At 40.9% G+C, this 27,167-nt stretch overlaps 1 protein-coding gene across 1 annotated transcript in view; it reads right to left on the bottom strand.

Annotated features, from left to right (window-relative positions):
- thsd7ba (thrombospondin, type I, domain containing 7Ba) overlaps window positions 1-27,167 on the bottom strand; it is a 553,518-nt gene that overhangs the window by 290,707 nt on the left and 235,644 nt on the right. The window contains exon 7 of the mRNA XM_034186086.1: window positions 9,072-9,272. Within this exon, the coding sequence (XP_034041977.1) occupies window positions 9,072-9,272 (201 nt within the window). The remainder of the gene's footprint in view (window positions 1-9,071; window positions 9,273-27,167) is intronic.

The raw sequence follows: 27,167 nt of genomic DNA on the forward strand, positions 1-27,167 counted from the left end.
ACAACTAAATGCTAGTTTAATAATTCACAGGATTGCTAAAAAAGCAGTTTGAACATAATAGTTTTGAGTTTGTAGCATCAACAGCAGATGCTACTTTTATTGTGAACACCCCCTTTTCTACTTTTTTTTACTAATAGCCCAATTTCATAGCCTTAAGAGTGTGCATATCATGAATGTTGGTCTTGTTGGATTTGTGAGAATCTACTGAATCTACTGGAACCTTGTTTCCCATGTAACAATAAGAAATATACTCAAAACCTGGATTCTGAACACTACTATCTCTCTCTCTCTCTCTCTCTCTCTCTCTCTCTCTCTCTCTCTCTCTCTCTCTCTCTCTCTCTCTCTCTCTCTCTCTCTATATATATATATATATATATATATAAAATAGGAATGTTGAATGTTGAATGTGTTGAATGTTTGGTCTCCATAGCAAAGGTCAAACAATGTCGACGTCCATTGGATTCTATGACATGTGACATATGTTACCCTGTAACATGATAACTAAGTATGACACATGGTGCAAACTATTCCTTTTTAAAATCTTACTTCTTCTTCTTTGTCTTTCGGCTGTTCCCGTTAGGGGTCGCCACAGCAGATCAATCGTTTCCATCTCACCCTGTCCTCTGTATCTTCCTCTGTCACACCAACTACCTGCATGTCCTCTCTCAGCACATCAATGAACCACCTCTTTGGTCTCCCTCTTCTCCTCCTGCCTGGTGGCTCCATCCTCAGCATCCTTCTCCCTATATACCCTAGGTCCCTCCTCTGCACATGTCCAGACCATCTCAATCTCGCCTCTCTGACTTTGCCTCCAAACCGTCCCACCTGAGCTGTCCCTCTGATATGTTCATTCCTAATCTTGTCCATTCTTGTCACTCCCAAAGAGAATCTCAACATCTTCAGCTCTGCCACCTCCAGCTCTGCCTCCTGTCTTTTTGTTAGTGCCACTGTCTCTAAACCATACAACACAGCTGGTCTCACTACTGTTTTGTAAACTTTCCCCTTCACTCTTGCTGATATTCTTCGGTCACAAATCACTCCTGCCACCTTTCTCCACCCACTCCACCCTGCCTGCACTCTCTTCTTCACCTCTCTACCACACTCTCCATTACTTTGAACAGTTGACCCCAAATATTTAAACTCATCTACTTTCACCGCTTCTACTCCTTGTAACTGCACTATTCCACTGGGCTCCCTCTCCTTCACACACATGTACTCAGTCTTGCTTCTACTGACTTTCATTCCCCTTCTCTCCAAAGCATATCTCCACTTCTCCAGACTAGACTCAACTTGCCCTCTACTCTCACTACAGATCACAATGTCATCTGCAAACATCATAGTCCATTGGGACTCCTGTCTGATCTCATCTGTCAACCTGTCCATCACCACTGCAAACAAGAAAGGGCTCAGAGCTGATCCTTGGTGTAATCCCACCTCCACCTTGAATGAGTCTGTCATTCCGACTGTACATCTCACCGCTGTCACACTATTCTTGTACATGTCCTGCACTACCCTGACATACTTCTCTGCCACTCCAGACTTCCTCATACAATGCCACAACTCTTCTCTTGGCACCCTATCATAAGCTTTTTCTAAGTCCACAAACACACAATGTAACTCTTTCTGTCCTTCTCTGTACTTTTCCAACAGTATTCTCAGAGCAAACATTGCATCTGTAGTGGTCTTTCTCGGCATGAAACCATATTGCTGCCCACAGATCTTCACCTGTTTTCTAAGCCTAGCTTCTACTACTCTTTCCCATAACTTCATGCTGTGGCTGATCAGCTTTATGCCTCTGTAGTTACTGCAGCTCTGCATATCACCCTTGTTCTTGAAAATAGGAACCAGTACACTTCGTCTCCACTCCTCAGGCATCCTCTCACTTTCCAAGATTTTATTAAACAATCTGGTTAGAAACTCTACTGCCATCTCTCCAAGACATTTCCATGCCTCCATTGGAATGTCATCTGGACCAACTGCCTTTCCACTCTTCATCCTCTTCATAGCAGCCCTCAGTTCTTCCTTGCTAATCTCTTTTACTTCCTGATTTACTCTCACCACATCATTCATTTTCTTTATTCATCAACTCTTCAAAATATTTCCTCCACCTTCTCAGCACACACTCCTCACTTGTCAGCACATTACCATGTGCATCTTTTACCACCCTAACCTGCTGCATATCCTTTCGAGCTCTGTCCCTTTGTCTGGCCAATCGGTACAAGTCCTTTTCTCCTTCCTTACTATTCAACTTCTTGTACAGCTCGCAATATGCCTTTTCCTTTGCTTTTGCCACTTCTCTTCTCGCCTTACGCCGAAACTCCTTGTACTCCTGTCTACTTTCTTCATCTCTCCGACTATCCCAAAACTTTTTCGCCAACCTCTTTCTCCTTATGCTTTCCTGGACCTCTTCATTCCACCACCAAGTCTCCTTGTCTTCCTTCCACTGTCCACATGTCATATCCAGTACTGCCCTAGCTGTCTCCCTCACCACATCTGCAGTACTATTCCAGTTGTCCAAAATTGCTTCCCCTCCAACTAGTGCTTCTCTCACCTGCTCGCTAAATTTCACACAACAGTCTTCCTCCTTCAGCTTCCACCATCTGATCCTTTGTTGAGCTCTCACTCTCTTCTTCTTCTTTACCTCTAAAGTCATCCTACAAACAACCATCCTATGCTGTCTAGTGACACTCTCTCCTGCTACCACCTTACAGTCTGTGATTTCTTTTAGCTTGCATCTCCTATAAAGAATGTAGTCCACCTGTGTGCACCTTCCTCCACTCTTATATGTTACCCTGTGCTCCTCCCTTTTCTTAAAGTAGGTATTCATCACAGCCATTTCCATCCTTTTTGCAAAATCAACTACCATCTGTCCTTCCCCATTCCTATCCTTGATACCATATCTACCCATTACTTCCTCATCACCTATGTTCCCTTCACCAACATGCCCATTGAAGTCTGCTCCTATCACCACTCTTTCATGCTTGGGCACACGCTCCACCACCTCATCTAACACACTCCAGAAATCTTCTTTCTCCTTCATCTCACAACCTACCTGTGGGGCATATGCACTGATGATATTCATCATCACCCCTTCAATTTCCAACTTCACACTCATCACCCTGTCAGACACTCGCTTAACCTCCAACACACTTTTAACATACTCTTCCTTTAAAATGACCCCAACACCATTTCTCTTCCTGTCCTCACCATAGTACAACCAATAATTTGCATCATGTTTTCCCATAATTGGAGCAACTTTAACTTTTGACCCCTGTACAAACTGAAAGTGACCTTTGTTGCCATGCTTGCTGTTGTTACCCCATAGCACCAGACCATTCAGTCATAGATAGTCCAAAATATACCTTTTTGGAATATTTGTGATCAGACACATAATATGGTATAGCTTTCAATATGACTGGAACATTTTTGACCCCTATGCAGTTCTTCAATTAACCCCTACTTGGCCCCTTATTGAAAATTCAAATGGATAACGTTATTTTTCTAAAATATGTACCAAAAAGTATACACAGTCAAACTTTGGTGATGGTCTAGTGGTTAAGGTGTTGGGCTTGAGTCCAGAAGATCATGGGTTCAAATCCCCGCCTGACTGGAAAATCACTAAGGGCCCTTGGGCAAGGCCTTTAATCCCCTATTGCTCCCAGTGTGTAGTGAGCGCCTTGTATGGCAGCACCCTGACATCGGGGTGAATGTATTTGGTTAGACTCTTTCTCTCCGATTGTTCTGTCTGAGTTATTTTCATTAGTTACTTCATCCAAACCATCAACATGTTTATTAGACCCCATTCCTGCCAGGCTGCTCAAGGAAGTCCTACCATTATTTAATGCTTCAATCTTAAATATGATCAATCTATCTTTGTTAGTTGGTTATGTACCACAGGCTTTTAAGGTGGCAGTAATTAAACCATTACTTAAAAAGCCATCACTTGACCCAGCTATCTTAGCTAATTATAGGCCAATCTCCAACCTTCCTTTTCTCTCAAAGATTCTTGAGAGGGTAGTTGTAAAACAGCTAACTGATCACCTGCAGAGGAATGGTCTATTTGAAGAGTTTCAGTCAGGTTTTAGAATTCATCATAGTACAGAAACAGCATTAGTGAAGGTTACAAATGATCTTCTTATGGCTTCGGACAGTGGACTTATCTCTGTGGTTGTTCTGTTGGACCTCAGTGCTGCTTTTGATACTGTTGACCATAAAATTTTATTACAGAGATTAGAGCATGTCATAGGTATTAAGGCACTGCGCTGCGGTGGTTTGAATCATATTTGTCTAATAGATTACAGTTTGTTCATGTAAATGGGGAATCTTCTTCACAGACTAAAGTTAATTATGGAGTTCCACAAGGTTCTGTGCTAGGACCAATTTTATTCACTTTATACATGCTTCCCTTAGGCAGTATTATTAGACGGTATTGCTTAAATTTTCATTGTTACGCAGATGATACCCAGCTTTATCTATCCATGAAGCCAGAGGATACACACCAATTAGCTAAACTGCAGGATTGTCTTACAGACATAAAGACATGGATGACCTCTAATTTCCTGCTTTTAAACTCAGATAAAACTGAAGTTATTGTACTTGGCCCCACAAATCTTAGAAGCATGGTGTCTAACCAGATCTTTACTCTGGATGGCATTTCCCTGACCTCTAGTAATACTGTGAGAAATCTTGGAGTCATTTTTGATCAGGATATGTCATTCAAAGTGCATATTAAACAAATATGTAGGACTGCCTTTTTGCATTTATGCAATATCTCTAAATCAGAAAGGTCTTGTCTCAGAGTGATGCTGAAAAACTAATTCATGCATTTATTTCCTCTAGGCTGGACTATTGTAATTCATTATTATCAGGTTGTCCTAAAAGTTCCCTAAAAAGCCTTCAGTTGGTTCAGAATGCTGCAGCTAGAGTACTGACGGGGACTAGCAGGAGAGAGCATATCTCACCCGTGTTGGCCTCTCTTCATTGGCTTCCTGTTAATTCTAGAATAGAATTTAAAATTCTTCTTCTTACTTATAAGGTTTTGAATAATCAGGTCCCATCTATCTTAGGGACCTCGTAGTACCATATTACCCCATTAGAGCGCTTCGCTCTCAGACTGCAGGCTTACTTGTAGTTCCTAGGTTTGTAAGAGTAGAATGGGAGGCAGAGCCTTTAGCTTTCAGGCTCCTCTCCTGTGGAACCAGCTCCCAATTCAGATCAGGGAGACAGATACCCTCTCTACTTTTAAGATTAGGCTTAAAACTTTCCTTTTCGCTAAGGCTTATAGTTAGGGCTGGATCAGGTGACCCTGGACCATCCCTTGGTTATGCTGCTTTAGACGTAGACTGTGGGGGGGTTCCCATGATGCACTGTTTCTTTCTCTTTTTGCTCCGTATGCATCACTCTGCATTTAATCATTAGTGATCGATCTCTGCCCCCCTCCACAGCATGTCTTTTTCCTGGTTCTTTCCCTTAGCCCCAACCAGTCTCAGCAGAAGACTGCCCCTCCCTGAGCCTGGTTCTGCTGGAGGTTTCTTCCTGTAAAAGGGAGTTTTTCCTTCCCACTGTAGCCAAGTGCTTGCTCATAGGGGGTCGTTTTGACCGTTGGGGTTTTTCATAATTATTGTATGGCCTTGCCTTACAATATAGAGCGCCTTGGGGCAACTGTTTGTTGTGATTTGGCGCTATAAAAAAAAAAGTTGATTGATTGATTGATTGAATGTGAGGCATAACTGTAAAGTGCTTTGAGCATCTGATGCAGATGGAAAAGCGCTATATAAATGCAGTCCATTTACCATTTGTAGTCCATTTGTAACCGGATTTGAAGGATTCCTCTGCAAATATTCTGTTATCTGCTGCACTAAGAAGCATTGGGCTTGGAAAACAAAGAATTCAGATAATATTGCATCTAGTAAAGTTTGAGTCTTCAGATCTGCAAAAAAGCAACAACTTTGATTTGCCTGCTGGATAGTTAGTGGATACTGGGTAAAAGATTAAAAAAAGAAAAAGAAAACAAATTATCCTAAAATACAAGCAGCTGTAGTTGAACTTACATGTAATTTGTCTGTCCCCTGAACATCAGGCACAATAATTAGCAAATGTGGGCCAGAAACATGATGCCCCATGGATTTGCACTACATATACAAATATAGAACAAACTATGGAACAAAACAGGAAAGTTGAAGGATGGAGAGGATGTGTGGCTGGGGATAGTAACAAAACTTTTCACTGGTACTGCAAATTAGACACTGCATGACTATGTCGAGCCGGTCCAGTCACCACCGTGTCAATCTTGTCAGAGGTCAGCAGTTAAAAAATTGGATGATGGCTGTCACAGAGAAGAGAATTATGGCTAATACAATGCACAGACTTTTTGACATGCTGACATGTAGCCCAACTCTAAAATACATGTCAAAAGTAGATGACTGGTTGAATTTACCACCATGATCAGTTTGAAGCTTGAACTAATGGAGCCGACTGAAGAGGTTAATGTTTATATTAAATGTTGAGAAATACAGGTGACTTTCAGCATGCAGAAAGTCCAGGTAATTGCTTTCATTTATCTTGTCCTACAGGAGAGATAACATGCTATTGATGATAGGCTACGAGGGTAGATATTGTTTCCACTCCAGGCTTAGCCTCATTCATGACTACCACCAGGGTAACAATCATGCAACTGCTCATTAAGATGATGTCGATGTTCTGTGAAAGTCAAAACTTCCAACATTTTAATCAACTATTGGTTGACCCGAGAACCTGCAGTTCAACTCAGTTCCATTTATTTAAACAGGACCAAATCATAACATAAGTCATCTGAAGGTGCCAGTCATAAGCAATTGGTTTTACCCAAACCATGAGCAAGGTCTTACCTACCCCATGAGACCATACCCATCCCTTCAGAAAGCCCACTGGTGACCATCTTTATACAAAATGTTGAAATCCAGTCACAGTTTCTCAGATGTTTTGATTAAAGCCTGGGACCCACCAAATAATGAAGGATGAATAATGATCATGTTTTCTTTGCTACAAGAGGGTTTCTTCAACTATTATGGGAGTTTCGTGGCTCTTAGAGGCATTATCTTCAATTAATGAGGCTCCTCTCTGAGCGTGGCACTAATTTCAAGATGTTCAAAATTTAGCAACAACAACATGGCGCAGTTTGTGTACGAGTTACTGCGATGGCTTAGAGACATTTGCATGGTGCTTACGAGTCTGCTAAAAGCCCGTTATCCATGCGCCTGGAAACTACGCAGGACCTGAGAGGCTTTTTTTGGAGCGGCTGCCCTCTTGCGCACACAATTCCACCTGCTCTGTGCGCTGGACGCTGTGTATAAAATAATTATTTTGTAGCAGATTAATCATTTTCTGCCAAACATTGGATGCTGAAAGCACCTCTAATTGCTTCTGGAATCACAGAGGACTGTTTCATCTGGATGCTTTTTTCCTCTCTTTCCTCTTCCATGTGGAATGTATTTTGAAACAGCTTAAGGTGACTATTGTTAATGTTTTTTAGCTTGATAAAACAATTCCTAGCTGTAAACGTGTCTATGGTTGATTTAATATCTTGTAATGGATCACATGAGCTCCGCTGTGTGTGCGAACCGCGCACTGATGCAGTGACTCATCATTATGCTCCAAAGTAGCATTTAGGCACAACGCCAGCTCACAAAAGAGTGATTTTTCAGTCAATATTGGACGAACACAAAGTTAAAATTTGGATGACTGCGTGAAGTGGATGTATGTTTAAAGCCACAGAAGAAATAACTCCAATGAAGCCGCTAAAAGCAGCACTGAGCTGTGCAGCCACACAGAAGGAGAAGCACGCAAAAGACCAATTTTGAAGACATAACACAAAGTTAAACGTTGCATCACGGTGACTTTTATGCTGTGGAAGAAATAAAGATATATATATATATATATATATATATATATATATATATATATATATATATATATATATATATATATATATATATATATATATATATATATATGAAAGTGATCCACAGGTACCGAACAGAACGGTACCGAACAGAACGGTACCGTGCGCAAAAGAGCGATTTTGCTGAAATAAATGGATGAACACAAAGTTAAAAGTGATCATGATGTAAAAATGACTGTGTTTAAAGGCAGGAAAACAAAAGCCAGCAAGCCATAGATGGATTTTAAGCCAGTGAGACGGAGCACAGAGGTGGCTGTCCAGGAATGGACAACAGCGGCCACGGGCGCAAAAGAGCGATTTTGCAGAAATAAACGGACAACACAAAGTTTATAGTGGGATTATGGTGTGTAGAAAGCTGCAGAAGAAACAATGCCAGCAAGCCGCAGAGCCAGCGAAGAGCACAGAGGCGGCTGTCTAGGAACCCTTGGTTCGGTTCTAACTCGTCTGGTGCATTGCAGATGGACAGCAGCCTGGCGCAGAGCCTACAACCGCAGGACTGTACTGGAGCATCTATTTTTGGACTGTATTAAAAAAAAATGTGACATCTTTAAATGCTGCTGTGAATCTGTGAATTGAAAACCCACACTTTAAAGGGACCAAGTGTGGGAGGGCTGGAGGTTTGGACCAAACCCATGCCTAAACATGTGCCAACATGGCATTATCATGGTGCTATCACGGTACTACGTGGCTTAGTGTGGCTGATGCGAGCCATTCGAGGCTCTAATGGCAGGTCGGTCATGGCTCACTAGAGGCTGCTACATGGCACATGTGGGGTACAGAGAGGCACCTTCATAGCGGATATGTGATAGATGAAAACGTGGGTCATTCTTCGAATAATCGCTGACACACCCATGTGTGGCTCATTATTCATCCTTCATTATTCGGTGGGACCGAGGCTTTATAAGAAACTACAGACACAAGTAGGAGGTGGACCAGCTGAAGTGTTTCATTCTCTGAATACTACCAAAATAGACACAAATTGGATTTAATGAGTTTAAACTTGGACTGTGTTTCATAAGTTGTTGATATGTGTTTAGTGATTGAATGACATTGTCCGACACATATCATGACAGTAAGACTGATTCAAATTGAGACGTACACCTTTGTTTTTAAAAGTAATAAGTGAGAGTACCTTCAGCATTGACACAGGTCACATTATGGATGGCAGTCCCAGAACCACAGGAGCTTTTGTTGGGAATGCATCTGCCCTCTGGTTGTACCTGCCACAGATAACATGTGGGGTTGTCACAGGGGATGGACTCTACCAGGTGAGGGCAAGTCTCTGAAGGACTGCTGGACTCCCACAACACCTCTCTCCTTCTCTGTCTGAAACCTGAAGGAAAAGCAGTTGGGAGGAACACAAAACAAAATAGTTGTTAGAAAGACCATGTATTGAGATTATGTCATGACCCTAATCCTGTAATATAAGTAATTTCCCTTGGCTTCCTTCAGCTCTGGAAACATGCACCCTGACCACTTGGCCACCACCTGCCCACAGTAAACCTCACTGTATTCTCTTCATATTCTTGTATCCTTTGTCGAGTTGTTTTAACTGGAACTCTGATTTATTTACTGGTTTACTTTCATGGTATGAAGAATAATTACTAGTTCATTAACTTAGATATGTGGTAACCTGATGGAGCTTGAAAGGTGCTGCAAAGAAGAATCAGCAAAAATGCCCAAAGATAGCTGCACCAAGCTTGTGGCATCATATTCAAGAAGACCTGAGGCTGTTATTGCTACCGAAGGTGCATCAACAAAATATTGAGAAAAAGGCTGTGAATACTTATGTACATGTGATCTCTTAGTTTTTTTTTGTTTTTTTTTAATAAATTCGCAAAAAAAAAAAAAAAAACTTTTTTCAACTTGTCATTATGGCGTGTTGTGCATAAGACATTGAGGGAAAAAATGGAAACAAAAAAAAAATACAACATTGCATTAACATTATCTGCAACATGATGCCCCCCCACACACACACACTTTTTTTGGCCTTGGTTTCCTGTGAATATTTTTTAATGGACATAATACATTGATTCCCATACAAATAGATCAGATATTGAACATTAGCACATAATAAACTTAGGTTCAAATGATTAATCTTTGACTAATTATTTTTGGCCATTGCTGGCTTGCATTTTGGATCATGTGATAGCTATCTTTTACATTAAACAGGTCATTATACTGCTTCTTAGCAATCTCTCCTCATCTTCTTCCCATGAACCTTGCAGTGCAAGCTAATATGGAATGGGATCACCACAGTGGTGTGGATCTGCATGTTGATTTTGCAAGAAGCACTTGATATTGAAGTAGATTGAGCACGGTGAGTTTTAAAGCCTCGACCTTCTTACTGGGAGTCAAGCATGTGTGAATCACTCCACTGTAGAGCTGCCAAAAAGCAAAAAAAAAAAAAAAAAAAAAAAAAAAAAGAAATCCTTTATAAAAGTGTTTTCTGTGTGTGTGTTGCTTTAAATGAAAAGAAGGTGCTGCCTGCTGTGCCCTCTCTCCCTCCTCCTGCCACAATTAATGAAAATCTAAAACTACTGATCAGAAACTAGCTTCAAGTTGCATCATCAGAGAATTGTGGAACTTTCAGGGTAAATATCATAAAATCCACCAAATTCTTACCAGGACAGAAACTACCACTGTTCATTGTTTGCATTAAAATAGATTTATTCTTATTTATCCTTCACACAGTTCTCCCAATCATTGTACAACATTCTGTACTATATTTTTCCAATTGTTCATACTTGCAACCAATAACCTCCAGCACAGTGTCAGTGTGCACATTGAGCTTTCCTTCTGGTTAATGTCAGTGGTCAGGAATTGGTGCAGATTATGGGTCAGGTTGGTCAGGACTGTTGATGTGGACCAGGTGCACCCAGCAAGCCGGTCATTGTTTAGAATGAGTTTGCATAAGTTGATTTGATTGATGAATGTGGGTGGGATGGTTGTATTCTTAATGACATCTAAGAGCCAGGTCACTTAAACAAATTCAAATAGTTGAGGGCCAGACATAAGTACTCATACAGCTAACTGGACCTACATCTGCTAACATGATTACTTTAGTTTTCAGTACAAGGAGCTGTCTCAAGGGTGACTATTAAATAGTCCTTGCGCTTTGTGATGGTGAGCCTAAGTAGCTTGTTAAACATTTAAGATGATAAATGAAGGCAGTTTCCATAAATACATTGCAAATAATTACATCTATAGAGCCATTATAAAAATATATGCTGAATAAAAAAAAAATATGTCATATAAATGAAAATTCAGCTCTGGCCACATAGCTTGCTGTTGTGTTCTTGGTCATTCTGTTGAATAAAAGTGATGAACACCAGCTACAAATTAGTTGTTAAACTCCCCTTCAGACTGCTTTTGATTTCAGTTTTAATTGCCAAAAAAAGTCCAATGCAACCTGAATTTTACAGTAAACAAGTGTCTTTTTCAAGAAGCCTGCATCAGAAAATTGGTTGCTTAAAAGAAAGCTAAAGGACAATCAGGAGGAAAAAAATCCCAGAAGGTAATAGCTTTGCACCCATCACCTCTAAAGAAAACAAGTAAATTGCAATTGCATTGCTCATGGCATTAAAAAAAAACAAATTTCTGGATTCTTGTATTGTTTCTTCTTGTGTATTGTCACATACGTAGGTGGCAGATACAGACATCCACAGTTTTTTAAATAAAACCAGAAAATAACAACCAAACAAAACCCTCATCTACAGATATATTCATCTGGCCCGATCCAGGAGAAAGACAAGGGTAAGGAAAATAATGAGCGAAATGGGGCAGGAAATGAGAAGGAGGCTAGGAAAGAAAATAAGGACAAAATGCAGGTCAACTTAAAGTAGTTTGCAAGAGTTTCACAATGACACTTGCCTCTCCAATTATGACTCTCGCTGTGGTTTTGCTGTTGCTGCTGTTTCTGTTACTAAATTGGGTCCTACCTGCTGAGGTGTTCTGCCTCGTCCAACAGAGGAATGAAATGTCCATCACAATGACTCATTCAGCCCACGTTCAGACTTAAAGAATTACATTTATTAACCACTAGTCAGTTTCCATCAGACTGAAAAACTACTTTTCATAACATCATTTAGAAATGTTTGGGGTCCAGGAAAAATAAAAGATAATATTTAAAGGCTGAAACAAAACAAAGTGACCATAGGGTTCCTTTGTATGTTCAAAAGCAATTAATTCTGTTCTTGCTTTGCTGTTTTTGACCGGGGTCGTCTGGGCACATTGGACAAAATTCGCTGTTGATTTGAAGTCTTACTTTTAAAATACACAGGCACATTTACACGGTACAATTTTGGTCTTTGATTGAGCTTTTAAATTTTGAGGTACTGTTTACGACTCATCACAAAGCATAAGAACATATTTCTGCATTTTTCAATAAGAGATTGCTCATACAAATGCATGATTATTTAGCTTTTTACTGTAAACAAGCCAAGGCCTGAAAACAGATATGCAAGTCTACATGAAAATTCAGTAAAGTATAAGTTATATATATATTATATTCCAATTCTAAGGTGGAACTATGCCAGTATACTAAGATATATCTAAATATCTAAAAAGGAAGAGTAAAATAGAAGAGTAGAAAAGAGTAGAGTAGATGCACTTAGGTGCCTGGTCTTGAGAACAAGGGATGTAGGTTGAAAATGAAATACTTATTATTCATATATTCATATTCAAATGTGTCATCATATCACCACCATTCCTTTCCACTTCATACAATGTTGTAAAAAACAATATTTTATAAAACCTTCGTATGAGAACCACTGTCGAAAATACACAAAGGCCTGACTTACTAAAATCTATCTATGAGAACTAAATTGATTCAAGTCAAGTCTGGGAGCATGAGCTGGTGATGCACTTTGCTGCATCCGTAACACCACAGAACCATCTTGGGTCCTGAATAGCAACCACCCAGGCCAACACCCTGACCCACGTCTCTGTAATAACATTCTATTTACTGCAGTTAGGTCAAATGTGGGACTCCCCCTGGCCTTCTCCAGCTCCTGGGGTCTTCAACACTTAGGTCCTTGCATGCTGGATAATGCACAGAGAAATTAGTCTCTCTTAGTAACTGCTTGTTTAATACAAAGTAATTCTAATGGTACCCTAATGGTGGCCAAGTGGTTAGTGTGTTTGGTTTCAGTGTGGAAGGTTCCCAGTTCAAATCCCACCCCTGCCACATTTGTCCATGTAATATGGAGTTGCGTCAGGAAGGGCATCCTGCATAAAAATTGTAGCTCTACCTTGGATCTCCTGTGGTGAACCCGAGTGAAAACAGCCGAAGAGACTTACTAATTCTAATGGTACCCAAGGATCATCAAAACACACCTAGCACACAACACATGCAGTCATCTCCTTAGGTCCAAGTCTCACAAATATACAGGAAGTCAGGCAGCACCAAGACCATAAAGACTTGGACCTTCATTCGCTTGCAAAGATATCAGCAATGCCTAACACCTTTGTCCAGTGACCTCAAGACTCCACAAGCTCTTCACATGCAACTCTTTATCTTAAAGGCTGAGACAGACAGATGTATGTCTCCACAAGTTCAACTCCTTCACCACATACAGATACACTCCTGATGGCTGAGTCCAGGAAGTAGTCTTGATCCAGAACAATCTCAAATCCAGACACTCCGATTCTTCATTCAGCTTCAGCATTCAGCATTCAGGTTCTCAAGTACCACAATCAGACTGTCCATTAATGCTGCAATGTTCACAGCATCGTCCGAGAAGTCAAGACCAGTAACCTTTCCTCACCAACACAACGCAACACCCAATCCATGCAAACACTGAACAGTGTAGAAGCCTGAACACATCCCTGACACACCTTGCCACTCTTCAATATGAAAGATTCAGAGACAAAAAAATTGTGAATTTTTCAGGATTATCCTGCTTCAAGCATGCCCACTGCTTTTGAAAAGTGTCGACATATCGGTTGGAGTTTACAGTGTTGCTGTTTTCCTAAAATTCTATGTCATCATATCCACATTTGATACTGTACATCTGTGGGTGTTATGGGGCACCCACTATGGGCCTGGTCATGCAGAATCTTCATGACTGGATTTGACCATTCAGACTTATCTACAAAGCGTCACCATGGACAACACTCATTTACTGATGAATGTCCAACAAGCACAAACCTTTCACAGTAAAGCATTCAATAAGAGGACATCGCGCATCTATGTGTCTTGCCATTTTTCATTGACTACTGTGCACATGTCCTATGCCGAAGGCAATTGTGTACATGCCTGAAATTGCAGGCAAAAAACATTTAGTGTAGTTACAGTCAAAATGTAAGGTCCCTTCACACACAGCATAAATAAGTAGGAATCAGGGTGAATCATGGCGAAACAGCCTGAATGAGCGAACCCCAAAACATCGAGCCAATGAAGGGAAGGGAAGGACACACGGTCGGGCAGGCATGAATGATCTATGGTTTCATGCACACGCATGCAAGAAACTGATGTAGAGAAAAACTAAAAACCAGCTGGAAGGTGTGGAATCACATTGCGCCACTGCTGTGGAGAAACAAAAAATAAAAATACATGCCACTTGTGGGATTCAAACCTGCAATTTAAAAAAGCTCTGATTAATAGATGGAAGCTTTACCACTGCACTACCATCGCTGTCTTATAAGAGAAGCGTAAAATGCCTAAAATCAACAGGAAACAAACATTGTTTAAAGAGAAATTAGATGATGTAGATGAAGTTGAAGTTGTTGTCTTTAATTATGGCATAAAAAGCATCATAACTGACAAAACAGCCTTTGTTACGGCGTATTTTTGGTGATACATGACTGAAAGTGGGGTATTTGTTGTACTGTTGACTTGTAGTCCTGCAATGTGCTGATCACATTATTTTGTTATGTAAATGTGTGTGTAGTTATTGTAGTACTGATTTATATACCTATCCTGGCGGTGGTCTCTGTGATTTTAATGTGACACGTGTGTGCACTGAGCCATCATCTGCAGATGTCAGTGAGTCTGTAGCTGGTGATCAGCTGGGAGGCAGCTCGCCGTGCTGTGTCAAATGTGGCTGGCCAGTCCTCATCTGTACACACATATCAGCATTCAATGCAAGTGCGCTCCCCCTGGCACGCCACATGTGTTGCAGGGGGGGGTGCATGAAACACATGCGTGATACACACGCACAGCACATCTGTTGAGGGGGGAGCCAATACTCTGGCACGCCAAATGTGTTGCTTTGCAATGCCACAGTTGTGGCGGCACTTAGACAAATTTCACATCCAGCTCAAAAGTGGTCGTCTGCTCACTATTTTCGTGCTGACAGTGCAAATGGCCCCACATTTTTAAGTGTCCAGAGCGGTGTTGGATGTTCGTATGTGTCACCTGGAATTTTGCTGACACCTACCATGAGAGGGATCGAATGGGCTCTCACAGGGCACTCTCTGTCTTTCAGCCACTGGTGTGTGCAAACTGTTGTAGCGACAGGTGTACGAGGTGTTGGAGACAGCTCTGGTTTTTCACGAATGGCATGCAATTCCTCCTTTGTGCGGTAGTTGGGTTCAATTGTGTTATGTGTAAAGGGGCCATAAGGGATTATTATTGCACCAGCTTTACTTTGATATCTTGCTTGTTATTAAAATAATCACACTGTTGGTAGAACATTTTAGCTGACCATCATATTTCAGAGAAGCGTTTCTAATAGATACTGGAAATATAATGCAATGCTAAAATACCCTCGGCCGTACGAGAATGGTAAAATGGTAAATGGACTGCATTTATATTGCGCTTTTCCATCTGCATCAGACACTCAAAGCGCTTGACAATAATGCCTCACTTTCACCCCGAAGCCAGGGTGCTGCCACATAAGGTGCTCACTACACACAGGGAGCAACTAGGGATTAAGGACCTTGCCCAAGGGCCCTTAGTCATTTTCCTGTGAGGCTGGGATTTGAACCAAGGATCATCTGGTCTCAAGCCCCCAAGAGCTTATCCATTAGATCATCACCTCCCCATGGTCTTCTTTATAGTTTGCAGTTGTTTAGTTGGTATCCCAGTGCAAAGTATATATATATATATATAATATATATATATATATATATATATATAATATATGAACCAAATAAGTACTCAATTAATCCAGAAAAAAATGATAGATTAATCAATTATGAAAATAACTGATGGACTGATTGCACGCCCAATGTACAGGCATGACACCAGTCCAGAAGTCTCTAAATCAGATAAATGTATGTGTTTTACAACATGTCAGGATTTGGCCCTGCTCAGGGTTATGGTTTTCCTCCTTTCTTAACTAACCGTCTGCCACAGCTTTGATTATTAGTCGTTTATTGTTGTCACGTGTTTATTCTTGGTTCTGTTTTGTGTTGCCACTTTCTTTGTTGCTTTTCATACTTTAACCATGGTTCAGTTCCGTTCTTGTGTGTTTATCATGTAGTTATCATCTGTTTATTTTTGCTGTTCTCTTCTGTTATTATCTGTCGGGTTTTGTTTATCACTTAGTCTTCGTTTTACTTAGAGTTTGCTTCTTAGTCAGTTCCAGTTTAGTTTTGTCTTAGTTTATTTTCTTATTGTTCTCAGTTCTGTTCCCATGTAGTTTTTCATGTATACTTATTATCTGATGGTTGCATTTTAGTTCTCATGGTCATGTTCATGTTCATAGTAATTTATTATTCCACCCTCACTTTCTGTTTGCTCCTTATGCTCTGTTTCTCATTCCATTTGTTTGTCACTCCACACCCCAGCACCTGCCATTGTGTCTTCTTCTTTCATAGCTTTGTGTTTTCATCCACTCACGCTCTTGCACCGGTTCACGTGTCTTGGTCTCTTTCTTCACTCCACTTTGTGTATTCTTTTCCTCACTATCTTGCACCATGTATATCGTTGTCTTCCAGCCATGCCTCCTTTCTAGATCATTCACCTGCATGTGCACTTATTTAACACCAGCCTATATAATCTCCTCCCTGCTACCACACCTCTGCCAGTTTGTCATCTTTGTACACATTCCAGCTCTTGAATTCAGTCGTGTTTTTGCCTGGCCGTGTTACCAAAATCTGCTCTGTTTTTTGACTGTGCCTTTTGCCTCATCCCTGAAACCTGTGTTTGCTTGTGCCACTGAACCCTGCCTGATTATGACTGTGTGCTTGCTTAGCCCTGTTTGTGCCTTTGCTCCGCTGACTGATAATCTGTGTACCATACCTAAGCCTCGAATACAGATGACAACTTCTTTTACACCTAAGCCTGGTCTGGGAGTCTGCATTGAGAGTCCACCCTCTTTGAGTTCCAGACACCCTCACAGCCTGGTACAACATCAAAGTCTTTGAAACTCATATGATTGATGCTTTTTGAACTTTGGTTTGATTGTCAAGATCTACTTGAGTATGCTGTGCTCGTCTGTGGAGCATTTCTGCTGCGTTGCATTCAGCCTGTGTTAGAGTTTAGGCTTTGTCTTTTCCTATCCTTGTGTTTCTTAACATTTCCCTCCCTGGTGTGTCATGGTTGTCTTAGTCCCTGTCTGTGTTTCTGGGCATGGACGCTGGGCCCTCCTTCATCCTGCCATCAGATCCTCTGCAACTGCTGAGTCTGCTCCCCTGCAACCTATCTTCAGTCAAACCACCGCAGTATTTAACCGGGGCTCAGACATCCAGACGCTACCAGATTTTTCAGTGTCCATCATGGTACAAACCTCTAGGCTTTTATCTCTGAGAGGATGTTTCATAGTTTGTATTTTTGGTCTTTTTTTCCTGGATGTCTGTTTACCTATTTTCTCTGTGCCTCAGATCCTCCATGCTGGATCCACCAGAGTTCTAGTTGACTCCTATGGCTGCCCTGCTCAATTCTTCCTGTCATCCACTGTCAGACCATTCCAGCCAGGCCTGCCTACATCTCACCAAAATAAACTGTAAAAACTGTTCTGTCTCCAGGGTGTGTCTGTATTTTGGGTCCTATCTGTCACTTCCTGGGTCAACCATAACATCCTGTGTAGTCAGAGGGTTTTGGCAACAGGAAATTACACTGTGGCCTTGTCATGTATTCCAATACACCTCCCTGCTTATTTTATCATTAGGCGTGTGAGTTATTAGAATCATTATATAGTCATTAAATGCACAGTTTATCAGCGCACAGGATGCAACAAAGACACTTTTAATATCATTTCAGCTGACAGCCAGAACACATTGGTTATGTCTAATTGGAAAGGGACTTTATTGCAATGCACTTTAAAGATGTGTGGTGCTGAGCAGAATAAAATAAAACAGATTTTACATTCATGTACAGTGGAGCAGAAAATATCAAATATGCATGATATTTGTAAAATATTAATACCGTTTAGCACCAAGAGTGAGCGGTGTAAATGTTGTGAGGCACCGCTGTTATGTGACAAAAAAAGCACAGTGGAAAAGAAGAAAAGCAGAGATTGCAGAAAACTGCATTTTTGGTCAATATTTATGTCTTCATGAAAATCTTCATGAAAAGTTACAATTGAGTGGACATGTTCTAATTTACAGTCTAGAGCGTATTGAATATTGAGCTGGTTTAATTCCCGAGTGGAAGAAAAAAAAAATCCCTGCAGATGAAAAGTTGCTGTAATAAAAACGCTGTTTCGACATGGAAAGCACTTCTCCAAGTGTACAGTATATTCGCAATGCCTGAGGGAGGAGCTAAAAGTCCAGCCCTTTCTTTGTGAGACGCACTTATTTTCCGCTGGTTCTGACACTTGTAGAAAAGGTCCGACAATCATTCCATCCACACGTGGTCTATCTTGCCCCAGGATGGCCACCATACAGATTACATCCACCATCACCTGGATGATGTGAAAGTTCAGGAGGCTGATCCTTGTAACCCTGTGTGAAAGTGCACTCACACAGCATTGGATCGATTGCAGCATTGCTCAGAGTTCTCACTGAGGCCTGCAACCCAATCACAAAACTAGTTGGCATTGAACCCTCGTGGATGTAAATAATTTAAGATTTCTTGGTTATACCAGGTTTATTTCAGAAACAACAGGACCATGTAGTGATTTTTTTGGCACTCAGGTGCCAATCAAAAAACATGGCTCTCTCATTCTGTATGAAATCTAAGTCAGAAAACTAATTAAAATACAATATAAATGAAATCTAACCAATAATTGCTCATGTGTGAATACTTTTCTCAAATAATATAGCAATGGAATGTATGAAAAAACAGTGTAAAACTTTGAATCACAGGAGGTTTGATTAAATATATATATTATATATATATATATATATATATATATATATATATATATATATATATATAGAATTAAAAACCATTAGATTTACAGAAGTCAAAATGGCACATAACAATGTGCTTTGCATAATCAAACCTTAAAATAAAAATATAGAATTAACTCTGCCAACAAATTTAAATTAATTAATTCAAGGTCCAAGGTCAAAAGGAAAATTAGTAAAAAAAATTCAAATTTGGAAAAATCCCTTTCTTTAGGGCCCCCTTCACACATAGTGCGAATTTGGTCAAAGTGCGCACGAAGCAGGAATTGTATGCAATCTGTGTAAAATCATAGCTGACTCTAATGCCTCATACACCTGTTGCTATAACTAGTTTGCACACACCAGTGGCTGAAAGACAGAGTGTGCGCTGTGAGAGGCCATTGAATCCTTTCGTAGCAGATGTCAGCCAAATTCAGTTGACAGGCACAAACATCTAACACCGCTCATTGGCTCTTAGAAACTGTGTGGCCATTTGCACTATTAGCACGACAACAGACAGCAGTCTATCACTGTTGAGCGGGATGTGAAGTTTGCCTATTGCCACACGAGTGTGGCTTTGCAAACAGACACAGTGACACGGTGTGTGTGCGCTGAACTGACAGGCAGTGTGTCTGCCGGCAGGCGCAGCTGAGGAGATCTGTGGTTCTGGACGTCACAGCTGGGGAACACCATACACGCGTTTGGATGGACATGAACTAACAACTGCCCACTGTGACACGCATGTGTCTGCTTGCTGTCATCACGTGGACATACAAAAAACATATTACTATTGCAAATGGCTGCATCGAGCACATGCATGGTGCGCACATTAACAGGCTACCCCAGGTGAAACGAACCGTCAGATCATAATACGCAGCAGGTGATCTGAATGTCACACCACTGACGTGAGCACTGTTCCACATGATGTAGTGTCTGTCCTGCGGAGCGCCATCCACAAGCCACGCATGTCAGGCTGGACAGGCACGCAGGACTGGCCAGACTCACAGGACCAGCAGATGTGGACATGATAAGAGTGCACTGCTTCTCATTCATGTCATTTCATGACTGTATATCTGTAACCATGAGTCATCTACAGAGGAACAGATCTGATCATAATTGTATTTCCCACCTGATTCAATTCATTCAATAAAATGCAATGTTTTTATATGGCATGTGGTTTTATTTATTTATTTATTTTTAATACGTCCATGTCCTTCTTGATATCAGGCATTTTCCTGCAACTTTTTACAGTTCTGACTGACTGGCAATCAGAAAGTGCAGGTTCGAATCTCGTGGGTGGCATGTATTTTTTTTTAATTTTCACAGGAGCTGCGCAATGTGGTGGCACTGTGTTCCTGCATGCATGAACTGTCACAGTGGCATCGTGCACACCTGCCCGTCGGCTCGATGTTTTTGTGGTTCACTCATATGAGCTGTTCCTCTGTGAGTCACCCTGAGTTGTACTTATTGTACTATGTGTGAAGGGGCCTAACAATGAACAAATTTTCAAAATCACAACTCTATCAAAAAAGATCAAAATTTCTTTTCATAATTTACAGCCTTATGTCAGATGGTATCCTTTGTTGACCTTACGTTACGCAAAAATCGTGTTGGCGTACGTATATTTCTACGCTATTTTCCCACCTGCTGACACGTTAGAAATGAGGGTGGGAGCTGTTAATAGTGTGAAAACACGACGTCATCAGAGTGATGTGTACTGATCGACACAGTGATGAGCAATTAAAACATCCACGTGTTTGCACTTATATGGAGGATATAAAAGTATGCGTAAAGTGATGCATAAAATGGAATGAATCAATGGCTGCATTAGCGTTGATAAAGCACCTTGCCAGGGTTGTCTGTGCTCACACAGGTGCTGACCACACTGGGCATCCTGGCATCAGGAGCATTCCAGTGTGAGCTCATTGATCAGTCAGGAGTGTCCCAGTCAAACTTGTGCTAAGCCATGCCAGCTGTGTGGAATGCAATCATCCAAATCTCATCCAGGTACATTCCAACATTACCGCGCATTTTACAGCGAGAGCTGGTTTCCCAATGTAATCGGAGATATAACTGCACACATTTTGTTATGAAGGTGCCATCACATGATGAATTTGTTTTTATTAATAGGAAACATTTCATTCCATCAATGTTCAAATCATGTGTGGTGTGCAAATGCGCTTCAGGCTGGAGGCTGCATGGTGCACGATGGGGTGCTGCTTGGTGGTTAAATCATTTATCTGTGTAATTGCTCCTAACGAAAACCAGCGCAGACACATTTGGGCATGTGCACATTCAATGTTTTTTTTTATTATTAATGTTTTCTTTTTCTTGATGGTGGAAATAGAAAGCCTCTTAACAAGCCCCCGACTGTGTTCAGTATTGTCAATAAAAGCGTGTGTAATGTTAATGTCACACACTTTCAGCCACTGTGCACCTAATATCGTTTTACTTCAGTGGGTGCGTGCAGCTTAGTTCAGCATTTACACACAAACGTACTAATGTAATTTCTGTTTTACATGACAGTGAGCTCAGAGAATGGCGATCTAACCACAGCTTTTGTTGTTTTTTGCACTATGTCTCTGGCAGTTCTTTAAATTTACACACAACAACACAGAGACGATGGCGTGCGTCATCAAACAACAACACTCTACACTTATGGTGCCATCAGCACCATAAGTGTATACAACCAGACTATTTGACACAACTATTTGAATACATTTGCAGACTATTTGAATGTGTTTGCATATTCAGATAGAGGCGTGGCCAGGAAAGAGTTTGGTCCATGTGTTGCTAAATTCCACATTCAGTGGGAGGTATAAACTGAACATGTGTGGATTCATGCCTACGCACACCTTTGATACATCTGAATATATTTGTGCTTACGCCTGATTCAGGGTTTTGGTGTATGCCAACTTTTAACTGAAAGTCAACGCAAGTTTTTGTACATGAGGCCCCTGATCCAAACTGTGGATTTTGGGGACATTTGAATTAAATACTGAAAAGTCCCTTTGGTGTACATTTGGCATTATATCTTAATTAATTCCTATTGAAACATGGCATACAGCAAAACCCAGATGAACAGATGAAAGCACAAAATATCCACATGTATCAAAGTGCACATACACATGAATCCAAGCATGTTCCATTTGTACATCTCACTGAACATGGAAATGAATGCACACACAGAAGTACCAAGCTCTTTCCTTTCCATGCCCCTATTTAAATATGCAAATTATGTAAATAGGCCCTGGGAGCTGGGAATTCCTTCTCCGTCAGATCAGTCAACATGAACACAGAAAATAAATTATATTGTGTATGAGCTACAGATGACCAAAAATGATTTGGACAAATACAGGGATAGTTTATTCGGTACCCTGTCAAATGACATAACATGAACCATTAACAATATTAGTGTGTGTGTGTGTGTGTGTTTGTGTTTGTGTGCGTGTGCGTGTGTGTGTGTGTGAGTGAGGACATAGACGCAGTAGGCTCAGAGCAGCACACACACTGAATAAAAAATAATAATAATAATTAGGTGAACCAGCTGACAGTGTGTGACATTCACAACTTTACACACACATTTATTGACAAATTTCTGAACACAGGGAGACAATTGGGGCTAAGAAGTGCTGCAGCTCTGGTCTCACCATTGAGAAAAAGAAACACATTAATAATAAGAACAAAAACATTGAATGTGCACGTCCAAATGTGCCCATGCTGGTTTTCATTGGAACAATTACATGAATAAACTATTTACCCTCAAGGAACCATCCATCGTACATCGTGCCACCTTCTAGGCTGTTCACAAACCCAACCCAATGCATTTGCACATCACATATGATTTGAACAATGATGGAATGAAAATGTTTCCTATTAACAAAAAAAATTAATGTGTGATGACGCCTTTATAGCAATATGCGTGCAATCAATAGCTCCGATTACATTCGGGAAACCGGCTCTTGCTGCAAATTGCTCTTCAATGTTGTAATGTTAGGTACCTGGATGACATTCAGATGATTGTGTTCCACACAGCTGGCATGGCTCAGCTAAACGTTAACAGGAACACTCCTGACCAATTGTTCATCTCCCGTTGGAATGCCCTGTTGCCAGGACCTCCAGCATGGTTGGCAGCTGTGTGGGTACACACAACCCCTGGTACTGTGCTCTGGCCTGGCCACAGTTCTGCGCACAACTCCAGTAAAGGCCCCCTGACACTTGCACGAGTTTGATGTACGCACTTGCATGCACGTCATCGTGACAATCCCACCCGCTGTGCTCCCAGCTGGATGCCGTGCTTTGTTCCACTGGCTGCCACGCGATGGACACTGCTTATATAACAAAATATCTTCTACTGGATTAACCATTTTCTCTGCGGGTTGTCTGTTAAAACGGCTCTAATCACTTCCTGAATCACAGAGGACCACTCCAGCCAGAGCTGTTCTCACGCATGTGCTGAACGAGCTAAAGAACGCCTTTGGAACCATCTAAAAAGGTAATTTTTGTCATGCATACATTGTCATGACTTGGTAAAACAGTTGCATGTTCTTTCCTTCTTGTGCGCAGCTGTAAAAATATGTTTATGACAGATTTAACATCTTGTTATAATCATTCAGATGAGTTGCACTCTGATGCGGTGCGCTGATGCAACCACTCGCACTGTTCACTTCTTCTTTACTTGACTTGAGAAACTGCATGTAGTGTTGGCGAGTAGATTGCGCAACGTTGCATGACATTTATGCATAAAGATTTTTTGAACATTTCAAAATTCTGTATTCTGCATGTGCCGACGCCCCTCTCGTGTTCAGTCTACACCCGTGAAAGGTGAGTTTAATCTGCTGCATGACACAGGGTGTGCAAGTGCGTGCATCAAAGTTGTGCAAGTGTCAGGGGGTCTTAACAGTGGCCTTGGTACATGAAATCAGCTTATGAGCCAGTTATCATCATTTGCAAGTAAATCCTCACATTCTTTGAATAGATGCTGACGTCGGATTGCACCATTTGCAAGGTCCTATAACAACGCTAACACAGCTATTGTTTGTGCCATTTTACGTATCACTTTGTGCATGCTTTATGTCCACCCATGTAATTGCAAACATGTGGGTGTGTTAATTGCTCATAAGTGTGTTGCTGATGTGCACATCACTATGATGACTTCTTGTTTTCACACTATTAACAGTGTCCCAGCATCACCTATATGTGTTGCAAGTGGACCAATAGCTGGAGAAACATGTGCATACCAGCCAGGATTTTTGCGTGGCACTCCACACAGTTCTACGGTCATTTCACTTTTGATACATGCAAATGTTAGTCGTACATATGCCATGTTTTTTGTGCGTATGCACGCTTTGTACATGAAGCCCCTAATACGTATTCTGGATTTGGCGGATATTTGATTTTAACATTAAAATGCCCTTTTGATCTATATTTTGTACAACATTTTAGCTTATGAAAAAACACTTCTAATAGGGCTTTGACCTGAATATTTTTTCAAAGGTGAAAAGTTGTAGACTTGGAAACTAGTGTTGGTGGATGTTTGTGCTCTATGAGCGCAGTGCTTTAGTTCTTCAAAGAAATCTATTTGCATTATTTGTGTTTTAGAAAGTTATTTTATTTTGAAATGTGTACACTTTATCCCTTCAAAGCTGGAAAATTCTTAATGCGGAAGACTGAGCTTGCCTTCAAATGGTTTAAGTCCTTCCCTCTGTGGATGAACACAATAGTAAAGTCATTGTGAAGTAAGTGGAATATGGTCATGCCTGAATCTGCTGGAACATGTATCACTATTGCAGCAAGTCACACAAGGATGTTTTGTGTTTGTTCACTTTTCTAAAGACTAACATTTTATCATCACAGCTGACTCAAAAACTGTACAAAACAAGTGTGGATTTAGGAAGAGCATGATGTGTGTAGTTACTGCTTCAGAGGATTGTCAGACCACAAGTGATGGCAGTTTGGAACTGCAAAGAAAAGTTATTGTTGAACCCACATTGTGCTCCGACCTTGTTTCTGTGAGCTACTTCAACGTCTGACAGACAACAGCCGCCAGAGCATTTTCAAAGAGGGAAGAAAATAAAATGTGAATATGAACTTTGTACTGAATAATAAACACTTGTCAACTAGTTTGATTCCTCTCTATATTGTATGTATATAATTTGTACAACAGAAATCCAATAAAAAACACTATATGGTGTGTGTGTGTGTGTGTGTGTGTGTGTGCCAGTATAGCTTCCCATGCCACGGTCTCAGTCTGTACACTCTCTGGATCAGCAGTGGTCTAAAGAGTCAGCTGCTATGGGTGTTTCAAGTTAATATATGTGCATATTTAGCCAAAAATAACAATTGCCTCCATCCATATATTTGTATTTCTTTTTGCATACTTGAGCAGAATTTGTGAATGTTTTAGAAAATAAATGTTTTGTCTAGGGATGTCCCGATCAGGTTTTTTTGGCCCCGATCTGATTCTGAGTCATCTGATTTTGAGTATCTGCCAATACCGAGTCCCGATCCGATACTTTAAAAACTGAATGAACAATGAACAAATGCTAAATATATAATATTTTCATTTTAATCACCTTATTTTATTATGTGTCACTTAAACAGTGCACTTCTCCTTGAGGTAGCTTGAACAATCAAGTAATAATCTACCAGATTTAAAAAATGTACAAATTTCCATGTTATTTTATTTGTCTAAAAATAAATGTCCAAGGGTCATTAAGTTAAGCAAGAAATCTGACACTTCTGATGCGTGAAAGGCCCATTAATCTGCAATAATGAGCTTGAAATAGAGCTGATCAAAATAATGAGGATAAAATCTATATCGGATTCCTGATCGGGATGCAATTTCGATCAAGTCTGAAACCACGTGACTGGCCCAGTTATTGATCACATGATCGGATCAGGACATCCCTAGTTTTGTCAATTGTGCTTTAAATGTCAAACACCCCTGTTCAAAAAGAAGAAGAAGAAGAAAAAAAGAATGAATTATCACACAAATCATTTTGAAATTACTACAAAACAACAAAAAAATTGATATCTTTGAAGGTGTCCTGTCTGTAACTTGGCACACAAAGACTATTGGTTGGAATTATTAACTAATAAAGATAATAAGTCTGTTGTGTGGGCCGCTGAAGAGGAGGTACTGCTGGCCCACCACCACCAGAGGGCACCCTGCCTGGAGTGTGGGCTCCAGGCACCAGAGGGCGCTGCCATCTCACAGGAGCAGCCAGGGTGACAGCTGTCACCTACGACAGCTGTTACCAATCATCTGATCCGCAGCGGTATATCTGCAAGACGTCATCTCCACTTCTCTGCCGAGATATCGCTCTACCAAGGATGGTAACGTATCCAGCCAAACAGATTACCTTTTGACCATAAAATACTTTTTTTGCCTTCATACAGAAAGAGAAAAGAACAGCAGGAGACTGTATTTTGGATAAGTACTCACATTCCTGAACTACAGTGTTTTCCTGACGAGAGGTGGAGGTGGTTTTTCCACCATACGTGTTGCTGGGTGCAGGCGCACCTACATCTGACTGTTTCTGTTCCTCGCCAGCAGTACCGGATCCGACAAGCGGAGGCAGTGGCCACCTGGGAGTTCAGGACTTGGCGGCTCCAGTATTCCCGGGGTTCGGTGGCGGAGGAAATCGTGTGGTTCCGGTTCTGCTTTGGACAGACGTCTCCTATCTTCGAGCCTGCCCACATGACACTTTTGTGATTCGGCTTTATTGTCTGTTATTGAAATAGGTTGTGTTTGTTGTGCTTATTTCACAACAGTAAAAGTGTTATTTGACTTTCTCCATTGTCCGTTCATTTACGCCCCCGGGTCCGTGTTCCTACACTTTCCCAACAAAGTCCTGAATAATACAGCACAATTTTCTTTTAAAATGCAGGACACTATGTAAAATCAGTTGTTGTATTTTATCACCAAAATGTCTTTCCAAACACCAAATGAAAACACCGACATCGAAACACCAAAATTCCATTAGAGAAAGTCAAAAGTGGTAAC

This window comes from Thalassophryne amazonica, chromosome 14 (genome assembly GCF_902500255.1).
Source record: "Thalassophryne amazonica chromosome 14, fThaAma1.1, whole genome shotgun sequence".
NCBI classification, from domain to species: domain Eukaryota; kingdom Metazoa; phylum Chordata; class Actinopteri; order Batrachoidiformes; family Batrachoididae; genus Thalassophryne; species Thalassophryne amazonica.